This window comes from Apaloderma vittatum, unplaced genomic scaffold, assembly GCF_000703405.1.
Source record: "Apaloderma vittatum isolate BGI_N311 unplaced genomic scaffold, ASM70340v1 scaffold8590, whole genome shotgun sequence".
In the NCBI taxonomy this organism is placed as follows: Eukaryota; Metazoa; Chordata; class Aves; order Trogoniformes; family Trogonidae; genus Apaloderma; species Apaloderma vittatum.
The window spans coordinates 62,582-74,674 of NW_009695007.1; the positions used below are offsets into that span (position 1 = coordinate 62,582).

At 36.5% G+C, this 12,093-nt stretch overlaps 1 protein-coding gene across 1 annotated transcript in view; it reads right to left on the reverse strand.

The window, feature by feature from the left end:
• The window catches only part of LRBA (LPS-responsive vesicle trafficking, beach and anchor containing), a 123,738-nt gene that overhangs the window by 57,473 nt on the left and 54,172 nt on the right, over positions 1-12,093 (reverse strand). The window contains 5 exon segments of the mRNA XM_009869541.1: positions 5,538-5,730; positions 5,983-6,106; positions 7,929-8,010; positions 8,569-8,677; positions 9,453-9,545. Of these exon segments, the coding sequence (XP_009867843.1) occupies positions 5,538-5,730; positions 5,983-6,106; positions 7,929-8,010; positions 8,569-8,677; positions 9,453-9,545 (601 nt within the window).

The following is a 12,093-nucleotide window of genomic DNA, read 5'->3' on the forward strand; positions in this document are numbered from 1 at the left end:
CTGAAGTGCCACAGCTACGCACTGTTTGAACACCTCCAGGGATGGCGACTCCACTGCTGCCCTGGGCAGCCTGTCCCAATGCCTCACCACTCTTTCAGTCAAGCAATTCTTCATAATAGTGAATCTAAGCCTTCCCTGGTGCAACTTGAGGCCTTTCTGTCGCTAGTAACCTGGGAGAAAAGACCAACATCCACTTGTACACTTCTCTCTTTGGCCATCCTTTTCCAGCGTCTCCACGTGTTGTTGGCAGCCCTGTAGCGGAGACTCCACATCCATCATTTCAACTCACGGCCCAGAGATCCAGTTCAATCCCCAGAGCCACCACCTGAGCACAGGGAGCAGTAAGTGGGGAGGAGGTTTGCCTCAAACTCTGCAGCAACAGCAGAGGAGGCCACCAACAATTCTTGAGGCTGCAGACACAGGTCTCATCTTCCACTGATTTTTAAATCAAATTACACAGATGAGAACCCATTCTCCCTTCAGGTCATCTTTGCTTAAGACGACTGTCTCATAGCTGTTTGCTTCTTTACGTCTTGGTTCTTTCCACTGCAAATGCTCCCCCATTCTTCTTTTTAGAAACCTCTGGCACGTCTCAAACAGTAGCAAATCTATATTAAACTCTTCTTTTAAGGCTTCTGTGTGCCTTCCCTATTTCACATTTTTCTCTCAGATTAATTTAGGCAAACTTTAGCATCCTGCAGCTTTATTCATAACATTCCACTCACTCAAAACAAGTGAATAACGAGACAAGAGGAGCTCCCTATTAAGTATACACACCTATATACTGCATGTGTAAAAGCCCCTCAGTGGTACAGATCCTTCCTTCTGACTTTTCTGCCTGCTGAATACTGAAAATACTTTCTTCCCCTCAGATGCACTGATTAGGAAAAACCTCACACCTACTACAAAAGAAACAAGAAAAAGGAAACTCCTAGAAAAGGCAAAGGATTGTCTCATAACCACCTATCTCACAGGGTACACAGCTTTGCAGGAGGCTGCACATTCCAGTCTTCAAGTGACTGCTGCTCTCTGCAAGTCAAGCGACAACTCCCCCCTGAGAATCACTTCTACCTAGAATAAGCAATATTTTTATAAATAACTATTTACACCATAAGAATGAACCCCATATTATCGCATTTAAAGTGTGCTACTTAATCTGCATCTCCCCCAGCTTTGCTTCATTGATATATTGGGCATCAGTCAAGTGAAAACCAAAAACAATGTCCCTCTTGGCTGGCTACCTCTGCTTTTCTTCAGGGCAACACAGACACACTTTTCAGAGGACTGAAGAATATGTGAAGCCTTCAAAATGCCCTGGAGCTAAAAATGCCTGCACACAACACTGTGGGAAACCTTACCTTCTTCAAAGCACGGAGAAAAAATACAGACAAAACTATCCTCAATAACTCATGAATGCCAATGGGATTTGGACTCAAGTGATCCCAATGGCCTTTTACTTTCTAAAACTATTCAGCCATATTCATTTCTCCACAAACTAGGTTTTAAATTGCCATCACATATTAGGTCCTCCACGACCTAATCTTTGCAGCTTTTTCTGGTTTTCCGTCATACGAAGGATCAGGCAAACACCACATGTAAATACTGTGCACATCTTTTTTTTTTTCCTCCTCCTGTATTAAACGAGCAGAGCATCAAAGAACTTACAAATTTCCTTAACATTAACCAATGTTTACTACAACTGAAATTCCTTAGACTGAAAACTAACAATTAATTAGAAACACATTGCACATCGAAGTCACAATACTAACGTTTCAAGATTATGCTTCTTCCCATTCAGATCAGTGAACAAAATCTTTCCACCAGTACAGCAAATTTCCACTTAGACAGCAATGAAACTGTAGCTTATGCATACTAAAATTTCCAAGTCTTACTCCACAAATATTTCTTGAGCTACTGAAAATTAAATAATCAAAAAATCAGAGTATCTTCTCTGTAACTGAATCACATGGTAACATGAAGCAACTTTTAAGGTGTGAAATATACTTAAGGGCCTGAAAAAAGCAAATATTCGTTCCTGCCAGTAGTTAAAACACTCAGATAATTTAGGAGTGTATTATACCATGTAAATCATTAGATTCTTTTAAAACTTGGGGAAGCTGAAAGGTCAGAAAGGCAAGTTGTCCACCATTCTTTACCTGTTTCCTATTATTAACCCCAAAATCATTGGTCTTTTTTACAAAGCTATGTGGCTAGACAGATAAAATCTCAGGTCTGGCTAGCACAGTTACGAATGTTTGAAAACCAGAAGTTCTTAGACGCTTTCATAAATTCAGCACTGGCCAGTTAAATCACAGCTGTGATTTGTTCTAATTTTTTCATTACATTTTCACTGAACTAGAAGCCACAGACTAAACACCTTCCTATACACTGTGTTAACATCGGGAAAATATCAAAACATATTATATGGACATAAGCAAAATGCACGAATGGTACAATAAAATTTGGCTTTAAAAAGGTTACACGCACCTTCTAAATTCTGAGTATAAGGAAACCAATGCAGTACAATTATGCCAGAAAAGCCATGGGTGCTTATAAAACGCTGTGCAGCTGTTGGAGGAGAGGGTTACAGTGACAAACAGCTTCCCTGCTACAAAGGTGGCAGGAAATCTATCAAACTGGACAATAAAATTGCAATTGAGTTTCTTTGGCTTTTTATAGCAGCTGCATGTATCTTGATGTGTAGCTCTGCAAAACCTATCCAATTCTGTAACACTAGTCCTTTATGTACTAGTTCTTTATCATAGAGTGGTGTTATAAATTAGTGGTGAGAATGGCGTGAAGGGTTGTAAAAAGGAAAAATAAGCAGTAACCCAATACAATTAGAGATGAAATAACAAAAACCCAAACTGGTTATTCTCTTAGCAATGCTAAGGAAATATTTTTGTTCCCATAACTCCCACATTACTTTGAAAGCATGCTAGAAATCAAAAACATCTGAGATGCACTTAGCATCGAACAATTTGCCCACTGAGTTATGCCTACACTACGCTAGGGTGAATCTATATGAACTTCAGTACTGGTATAACAGGATACAAGAATATTCAAAATAAGTAGAACTAGAGGGGTTAAAAATTCATTATCATTAGATATTAATAACTATTTATAAGGACATTTTCAAGCGATCAGTAAGGTTTTACCACAAAGAGGTTTTTTTAATTTATCCTAATTTATGATTATGTAATTAAAAGACAGCTGCAAAATATCATGTAGCTTTATATTGCCAGTTGCATAAACTCCATGTATTATAACAAAGTTCAAAACGGCATATGCATAATAAACGTAAAAAAATCCAGTATTAAAATCCTTGATTATTGCATTCATTTAACTGCTGTTCAGTTAGTTCCAGGTGCTTTTGTTGCTTTGACCATTTTCATTTAGGCTTCTGGAAACTGGATAATATCAGCACCAATGTCCAAGTGAACTGAACTGCTTTACAATTTCTTCAGAATTACAGCCCCCACTCTGCCACTAGCTCTGCCCACACCCACACGCTTCCAACCTTGCCATTGTTCAACTGGCTCTGAAGAAGGCTGGAAGAACAAACAGCCCTTATATACCGATTGGAAAGCCAACCCAAGTTAAGACTTGGGAAAACGGATGCAGGAAGTTAATTCCACAACCAAGGGTACCTCACTATGCCAGCGGGCCAGGAATCAAAAATGAGAAATGCAGAGTGAAGCAGGTCATTTTCTCGCTCACTATGGTACTGCGTAAAAACACACAGCCTTTCAGAAAAAACACAAATCGGAAGTTATATTATCGCTATCTCAGTTTTTTGCTCTTTTCTGAAAGTGGATTTTTTCCTTAACATTTGGCTGTGGCATCACAATAAAATCTTGGTTTTTTCCTTTATGAACTCTAGACCATTGATTGGCCACATTAAGTAACTGAAGATAACGAGCAAAAATCTATACAATCATTTTGACATAGAAACAGTTTAAATCTGATTTCCTCTACTCTATTCTTAGACACTTTTTATAAGATAATGACAGCTTCTAAAGTAACACACTAAGTGATGTTTAAATTCAATACACCAAAGTTCTGTAAAACAGGTAGGAAGGCGGTCTCTTCCTTCACTCACCTCTCCCATTTTTCCCCTGGGACAGTTCCCCAGCAATTCCCAGCAACCACACCAACGCTTTAAGTTAAGCCAAGTTCTGTAAAAGCACGTTAGGGATCTTGACTCTGGCTACAGCTTGCCACTGTACAGTCTACTCCACCCACACCCTCTGCATCTTGGCAGAGAGGGAGGGAATGGGTTTTCTGAAGAGTGTGGAGCCGACACAAAAGAACATCAAGAATATCGCAACAATTAAAATGTGACCGTCACATGGGTTAAAATTTGGCCTTGCGTTCTTTGCATCTGGAGTACATTTAGCTAAGTGACCATCTAATGATATTTCACACACTTCTATCATTCAGATGTCTACATTTCATAGAATCATAGAACCATAGAACAATTCAGGTTGGAAAAGACCCTTGGGATCATCAAGTCCAACCATTAACCCTACACTACAAGTTCACCCCTAAACCACACCACCCACCACCACATATTTTTTAATTTTCTCTATGCGGCCCAATAATCTACCATTGAGCTATGAACGCAATAAAGAGCTGCAAAATAACAGTGTCATTGCTGTCTGCAGAGACTGACTTCTTTTTGAGAAAAAATTCATACAAAAAATCAAGGACTTCAGAAATGCTAACAATTGCTTAGAATCATAAAGTGATCTTTAGGATTTGCAGATGTCCTTTCTGCACCATTAAGTTGCACACATATAGAAATACATAATTAACAATTTAATTCATCTTAAGTAAATATTTCTGATAAACCAGAATAATTACAAGGCCCACATTGTCCTCACTCTTTTGTAGAGAATAGGGTAAGGCAATTACCTTTTATAATACTGTGCCTTATTCGAAGATCCACTAGTAACTTTTATGACATAATTCAGGTTGCAACCATAACAAAAAAATATCATAGAGAAGAATAATGAAGGGTAACACTCTCGTTCATACTGCAAGGATTTGCATTCTCACTCTGTATTCCAGCTGAAGCATCTGGCTTAACTTTGATTTCTTTGCTTTCTACTGATTTGTTTTACGGTCTTCTGATGTTAGTAAAACGCATTTTTTTATGAATAGATATGGTGCGCCACCTTGTGTTCGTGCCATGAGTAAGAAGCAAAAGCCAGCACTAAGATTTTTCAGAGATGCTCCTTAAATTTGACTAACTCATGTTTTAAAATATGTGCTATTTTCAGTATAAATAATAATATAACAATATAATAATAAAACAATTTGAGCAAAGACAAAATAAGATTTATGTTAAAATAACAGAATTACCATTTAATCATCAAATATTTGAAAGTTGTGCTCTGTAACAGATATAAAAACCAAGCTTTATCGATTGAACTTTTCACTTCAAGACTATCTCACTGTATGATGCAGCACTTCAAGGCCCTAAATCTAATTACACAACATAACCAAATTTCCCAACTATTTCAAACACTCACCTTTGAATGTGTGATCGACAGTGTATCCACCCAAACACGCCAGCCACCCCACTCATATTTGATTGCATGGTAGAGCAAAATTCGAAATATAGTATACACCATCTCCGTTATCTTCTGTTCCTCCGAAGTCTTTGGATTAAAACAGCAAAGGGAAAGCATCCATTCCTGCCAGACAGAGCACTGCAACAAACTCCTGCAAAATACACAAATGTTATTTAGCCAAAATTCAAAATACATCTTTGAAATACATATCACCTAAGTGAGGAATTCAACATGTTTAAAAAAACTGCTACAGGCAAGCTTTTCTGATTTTACATATTGAAGACTACACTAGAGTACAGAATTTGCTGAACAGCAATGAAGCTCTATCTGCTTAAAGAGTCTAATTTACTAGGAGTCCTTGTTACTTACTCTGTATATATGTGCATATTACAAGATACCTTACCTCCTATTTTCTCTGCTGTTATTAAAAAGTTTAATCATATCTGAGAGAAAGGCTCGCCGAATCTCCAGAGTTTCCGGACACTGTGGAGAATTACGAAGCAGGATTGCAATAACCTTCAAAATCTCTGTAAAACAGTTCATGAGCAACAAAATATAAGTACTAAGCACAGCATAAAATACAGGACATCTTCCAACACTGTCTGTACAAGAAAAGCGATGCCACAAAATTCTACACTGAGAAAAAGCACATCTCTATTTGAGTAGAAGGTTTAAATAATGCAAATCCTTCTTCCAGGAGTTCCCAAACCTGGTCACCCATCAGGGGATTTGCAGGCCTATACAGCTGAAGAATCATAGAATCATAGAATCACAGAATGGCCTAGGCTGGAAGGGACCTTAGAGATCATCTAGTCCAACTTCCCTGTCATGGGCAGGGACACCTCTCAACTAGATCAGGCTACTCAAGGCTCCATCCAACTTGGCCTTGAACATCTTGGATGGAGCCTTGAGTAGCCGAAAATGGAATCCAAGTTATATTATTCAGGATTTTTTTTGAAAAGTCAGGTTTAAGCAACACAAATAGTACTGCATGAGAAATGATGACTTATGAGAATCTGTCAGAAGCATTTTCTAAGAAAGTGCAAATAATACAATGCATCCATTACAAAAATAAGAGAAAAATGCATAGATTTTCCTCTACCTCAACAATACCGAATTTTCAAAGAATGTGAACAACTTCCGATTATACTTAACAGTTTCTGTTATAAAAAAAAGTTAGAGGCAGAGCACAAAACTTTCTTGGTATAAAATTTCAGCTCTTAAAGGCATAACATTTTTTATATTTTTAGAAGACCGTCAAGATTGTGGGTACATTCTACTTTTTGAAGCAGTGGGGTAGACACTGTTTCTATTACTTTAAAAATAGTTCACTTTGTAAACAAATTAGGGTGCAACTCAAACACAGGCACAGTGATAGTTTCAGTTCACCTTATGCAACTTCTTTAAAAAGATAAATTCCTTATCTGATAACAGTAGCACTGATCTTGAAAATGTGCTCTAGAAGTCACTCTTCCTAATAGGCCTAGATAATTCCAGATTCATACCATAGACTACAAATAATCTGTATAAACCACAGCAGTGACTGCCAACTTCAAAAATCCTAACAAAAAGTAACAGATACCTCCTCATATCTCTTGCTTTGCACAGATTTACCAGAATGCCAACAGCATAGAGCAACTGTATTTCCTTCCTCTGTATCTCCTCTTTCCCCACTTTCCACATGAGGCAAAGCAAGAACTACAGCCTACATTTAATGACAAAGCAGTTATGAAAGTGAAAAATCTATTATTTCTCCAGAAAAAAATGAACTCCCAAAGTGATCGTTAGTCCCTTGTATTATATACAGAGCACATTAATAATACATGTAATTCAGGAAAGGAGATCAGTATTTTCTCTTAGTTCAAAAGACATCTAAAGTTTCATATCAAGATATTTCCCATAAAGTAAGCTAAACAAAACAGTGAGCAGATACATTTCTCCTAACTTCCATCCAGTGTTGTCATACTGAACATAATTTAAGATGATGGCTGTTTCCATATTTCAGGTAATTTAGTCTGACATCACTAAATAATGCAATCAGAATTTTGCTGGAACCTTAACGTATTAAATCAAAGTATCCTGTGCATGCGAGTCTTGAAAAAATCATTTCATAACATAACTGCACAACTAAAAAGGGTGAGTTACAAACTACATACACATTTAGACACATAAGAAATCTTTCAAGAAGCAGAGAGACGTACTTCCTAAATAACTCCAACTAAATGCACATTATCTTTCCTTTTGTATGAAAAACAATGTAAGACTGAGATCAGAATTAAGACTGGTGGATGCAGTCAATAAGCTTTCTCATTTCTTACAGTAATACTTAAAAATGTCTATCATTCTTACGAGGATTTTGTATCTTCACTGTTGAATCTGGGTCAGGATGTTGCTTATGTACCACTTGAGTGCAAATCTGTTCAGTCAGAATCTAGCAGGAAAGAAGTAGACGACATATCAATGTTTGTAACGACAGCTTCCTGGAAAATAGTTGCATATATCCTTCATACAGCTCCATCATTATTTGACCGCAATTCTAAAAATTATCCAAAACTTCCACCTGTCTGTCTTGATAATTTATTTCATCCTCTTCCTAAAGTTTTACTCTTTCTTTTTTTTTTTTTCTCTTAAGTGCACACTGTTACTTTAAATACACCGGAAAAGAAATCTGAATCTAATCAAAACAATCATCATAAGGCAAGATCATTGGTGTAATAAAATTCCACATACCTATGAGTATCTACTTGAGAGAGGTTACTCATTATCTAGAATTGTTCATAATGAGCATAACCAAGTTAAGGGGGGTAAAAAAATTCTCAAGTAGCGAGATCTGGGGAGGGGGGGGGAAGGAAAAAAAAGCAGCAGTCAGCTGCATCACACTAAAGTTTAATGTCATCTGGAACATATCAGCACAAATATGTAAGCAATTTTCTAACAATGTCTTACAAGTAATTAGAAAGATTGGGCCCTAACTACAGTATATTACTACCTCAAACAGGACATTGTATGTGGTCATGGTGATTAAGCTTGTCTGAAGCATCAGCCTTTCAGCCAACAAAGAGAACAATCCGTGTCCAAGCATGACTTCAGCTTTTCTCCTAAAATAGTATAGAAAGATAAAATAAACTTTTGTATTCAACTTGCTTTAGGGGAAATAAAAAAAAAAGTAAAAACTGTGCCTCAAGAAATATGAAATGACTGGAATCATCTTTTTTCTTTTTTGTTCCTTAAGTCTCTTCACTTTTGCTTAAGGAAACGGGCAAGGATTCAAATTCTGAAAGGACAAGTCATTCCCTGAAGACAGACAGAAGGCAGCTAAGTTTCTTCTACACATGCGCTCCACTTGTCCCTGGACCCAAAAAGCTGAAACACACCCTTAGGGATTTCTTGATAAACACTATGGAAAGGGCATCTTTGTCCTCATTTCACTCAAAACCACAACCATGGACAGTGATCTCAAGAGTTCTCTACACATTAAGTTCTCAGTAAGTAACACAAGGTTCAATCCTACCAGTCTAATTCTTGCTACCGATTTCAGCAGAATTACGGAAAAAGAGCACTTTGAAAAGCAGGGAGCCATACTGCAAGTAATTATTAAATGAACTTGTTAAGGACTGGACTCTAGTTGCCAATAACAAGTAATCCCACCACATCAGAAATGTATTAATGACAAACAGCTTGAAGAGTACTTGAACAGTAGCTCCTGTTCAGTGAACTGTAGTGATTAACCTCCAATACAGCTTTTTTTACTTTATATACAAACTCATGCACATATATACACACAAAATAATATATGGCATCTATGTGTCACATCCTACCTTTTCTTCCTTCTTTTTGATGGGAGGTTGTTTTAAGACCTAAACCAATACTTACTTTGGAGCAAGATGCTTTAAGAAATATCCCATCACTTTTAGAGCTTGCACTCTGATGCCTTCACTTTGTGATGCTAAAAGCTTGTAGATAACCCTAAGTGGAGAAAACACAAGGCTTCCTAAAATAGTTGAAATACACAGAAATTTTTGGAATGACAAATTAACCGCAGTAGACTGCAAATAAATTTGTATCTGAGCCTAATTTTAGAAAACAACTATTAAGTGACTACAAAAAACAGCATGACCTTTCTGCTAACGGCACAATAGTTTGTGATTCCACATTTTATAATTAGAGTTTTTTAATCAAATTTAAATATGTCCCAAAAAATCAGTACATAACACATGCTGTGAAGGACTGTTGCAATTCCTATACTGAGAACTGTCCTAATCTAACAATCCTTTTGTTATAAATGTGGATGGGTAGGAATAGCCATGTGTGGAGGGAGATTTATTAGTAGCACTAATATCTGACATCTGTGCATGTTCTTGCTCCCTCAGAAGTGACAGAAGACAACACCAAGTCAGGAAGCATTCTTCTTCTTCCAGCTACATCAGTTTCTGCTCTTCATCTCCGTATGATTATGCTGTACCCCAGTTTCTGATTCTCCACTAAGGAGGTTGAAGAAGAAAGCCGAAGGGAGCAAGGGGCTTGTCTGTAGCAAAGTACTAGACTTAATGAGCTGAACAGTTCCAGCTGAAGTTTTCTCAAGAAAGAAAACGAGAGTGTAACAAATGCAGCAAGGAAAGCTTCAATGCAACTGATGAGTCTGTTAAATTAATAAACAATTGGAAGTGCAGTCTTACAGTGGGAAGTGTCCAGTAACCTTAAGTATTTTTGACATTACCAACTCAATCTGTAATTCTGCACAGGTCTCACCACATGTATCTATGCCTTCTACTCCACAAATAAAAAGGAGCTGCACTAGTATTTAACTTTAACTTCTCAAACTTATTTGCCGTACATTGAAGCTTAATCTTTAATTCAAGGAAGTTTATTTACACAGTGAAAAATTCTAATATTGGCCTTCTGTCAATGTGAAGAATAACAAATGCAGCGTTTTGATCTGTGTAAATCTCCCATAAAAACATAAAACATCTGAGCGTCTTTATCAGTTAGATCTCATTTCATTCACAGCTTACTTTCTAGACAACAAAGTGCTGATGATCATTTCATTATCTGATTTTAGTTGGGCTATGGCTCATGGTATTGGACAGATCTTGGATTCTGTGAAATATGATTGAGTTTATACCTACACAAACTACTAAGTTCTTCCTGAAAAAAGAAAATATTAATTTCCTAATGCTCCATGAAACGACATTGGAACAGAAGGCACTGTACTCAGCCTTTACTGAGAATATTTTCCAAGTAAATTTTTGAGGAAATTTGTATAACTTTATCAGGGGGAAGGAAAAAAAAAAAAAAAAATCTAATTTCAGTGATTCCTGACTCTTTGCAAAGAGTCCAAAAGACTTGTTCAAGTTTTTAGGCCTCATCTGTACATAATTGAGTACACATCACTAGTTATATATTCCTTTACTTTTACATATCTAAAAATACTACACAGGATACCTAAACTAAGATTAAACAAAAAATAAAACTAGCTCTATACCTGAATTTAAGCAAAAACCCAGGAATGATTAAAAAACAGTTAACAATTAACTTATCCTGGAGAAAGCTGCAGCAACTACAGAATCAAACAAACAAGTAATCCAAAAAAACAATGTTTATTCAAGCAGTATAATCCATTTCCCTGCTTGTCTTAACAGACAGTATGAGGGTTACCTAATTGCACAGGAAAAAAAAATATTTTCTTACACTTGTTATTGCTTCATCAGACTGGTTATTTCTAAAATCTTGATTATTAAAAAACTCCAAATATTTTACGATGCATTGCAAAATTCTTTTTCGAGAATATGGTGTTTTAATTGCAAAGAGTAGATGTATCAATAAGCATACAAACAATTCGTTAAGTGACTGGAGACAACACAGGAGCAAGGAATGTAACGAATGAGACAGCAGAACAAAGTGATTTCTCACTGTGGACTCACTACTCATACTGACTTGCCCATACACTAGTTAATAAAAAAGAAAATGTCTACTGCCAGTTGTTAAATAAAACCAAACATATTGCATTGGAGATCCAAAATGACATTCAAATATTTCATTATTTAGAGGTTTCGTTAGTTTCCCATAGCATAATACATTACCATACAAATGAAGTCAAAGCTGAAGAAAATGGGCAAAATAAATAAATAAATAAATAAATAAATAAATAAATAAATAAATTCAATCAAGCACTGAAAGAGGAGAAAACAATTATGACCATGCCTGAATGCTGCCTCTTGAGAAACAGCAACAGAAAAAAATGTATGTATAAATAGGGGTTAACCAATAGGTGCAACAAAATGTATGAAATGAGTGCCTTTATACAGCAAGAGAATAACTACTCCATATACCCTTCTAGGAATAGTTCTTACATTTGTCTGCCTGTTCCAAATTTTTCCCCACTAAGTCCAGGCAGGTTCATTTTAAATTAGAAATGTTCAATAATGTGATGACCCTCTGAGAGCTACAACGCAAAATCAGAGTCATAACTTAGTCTTTTTCTGGCAAATCTTCTCTTGTGCTTTTACTATTAGTA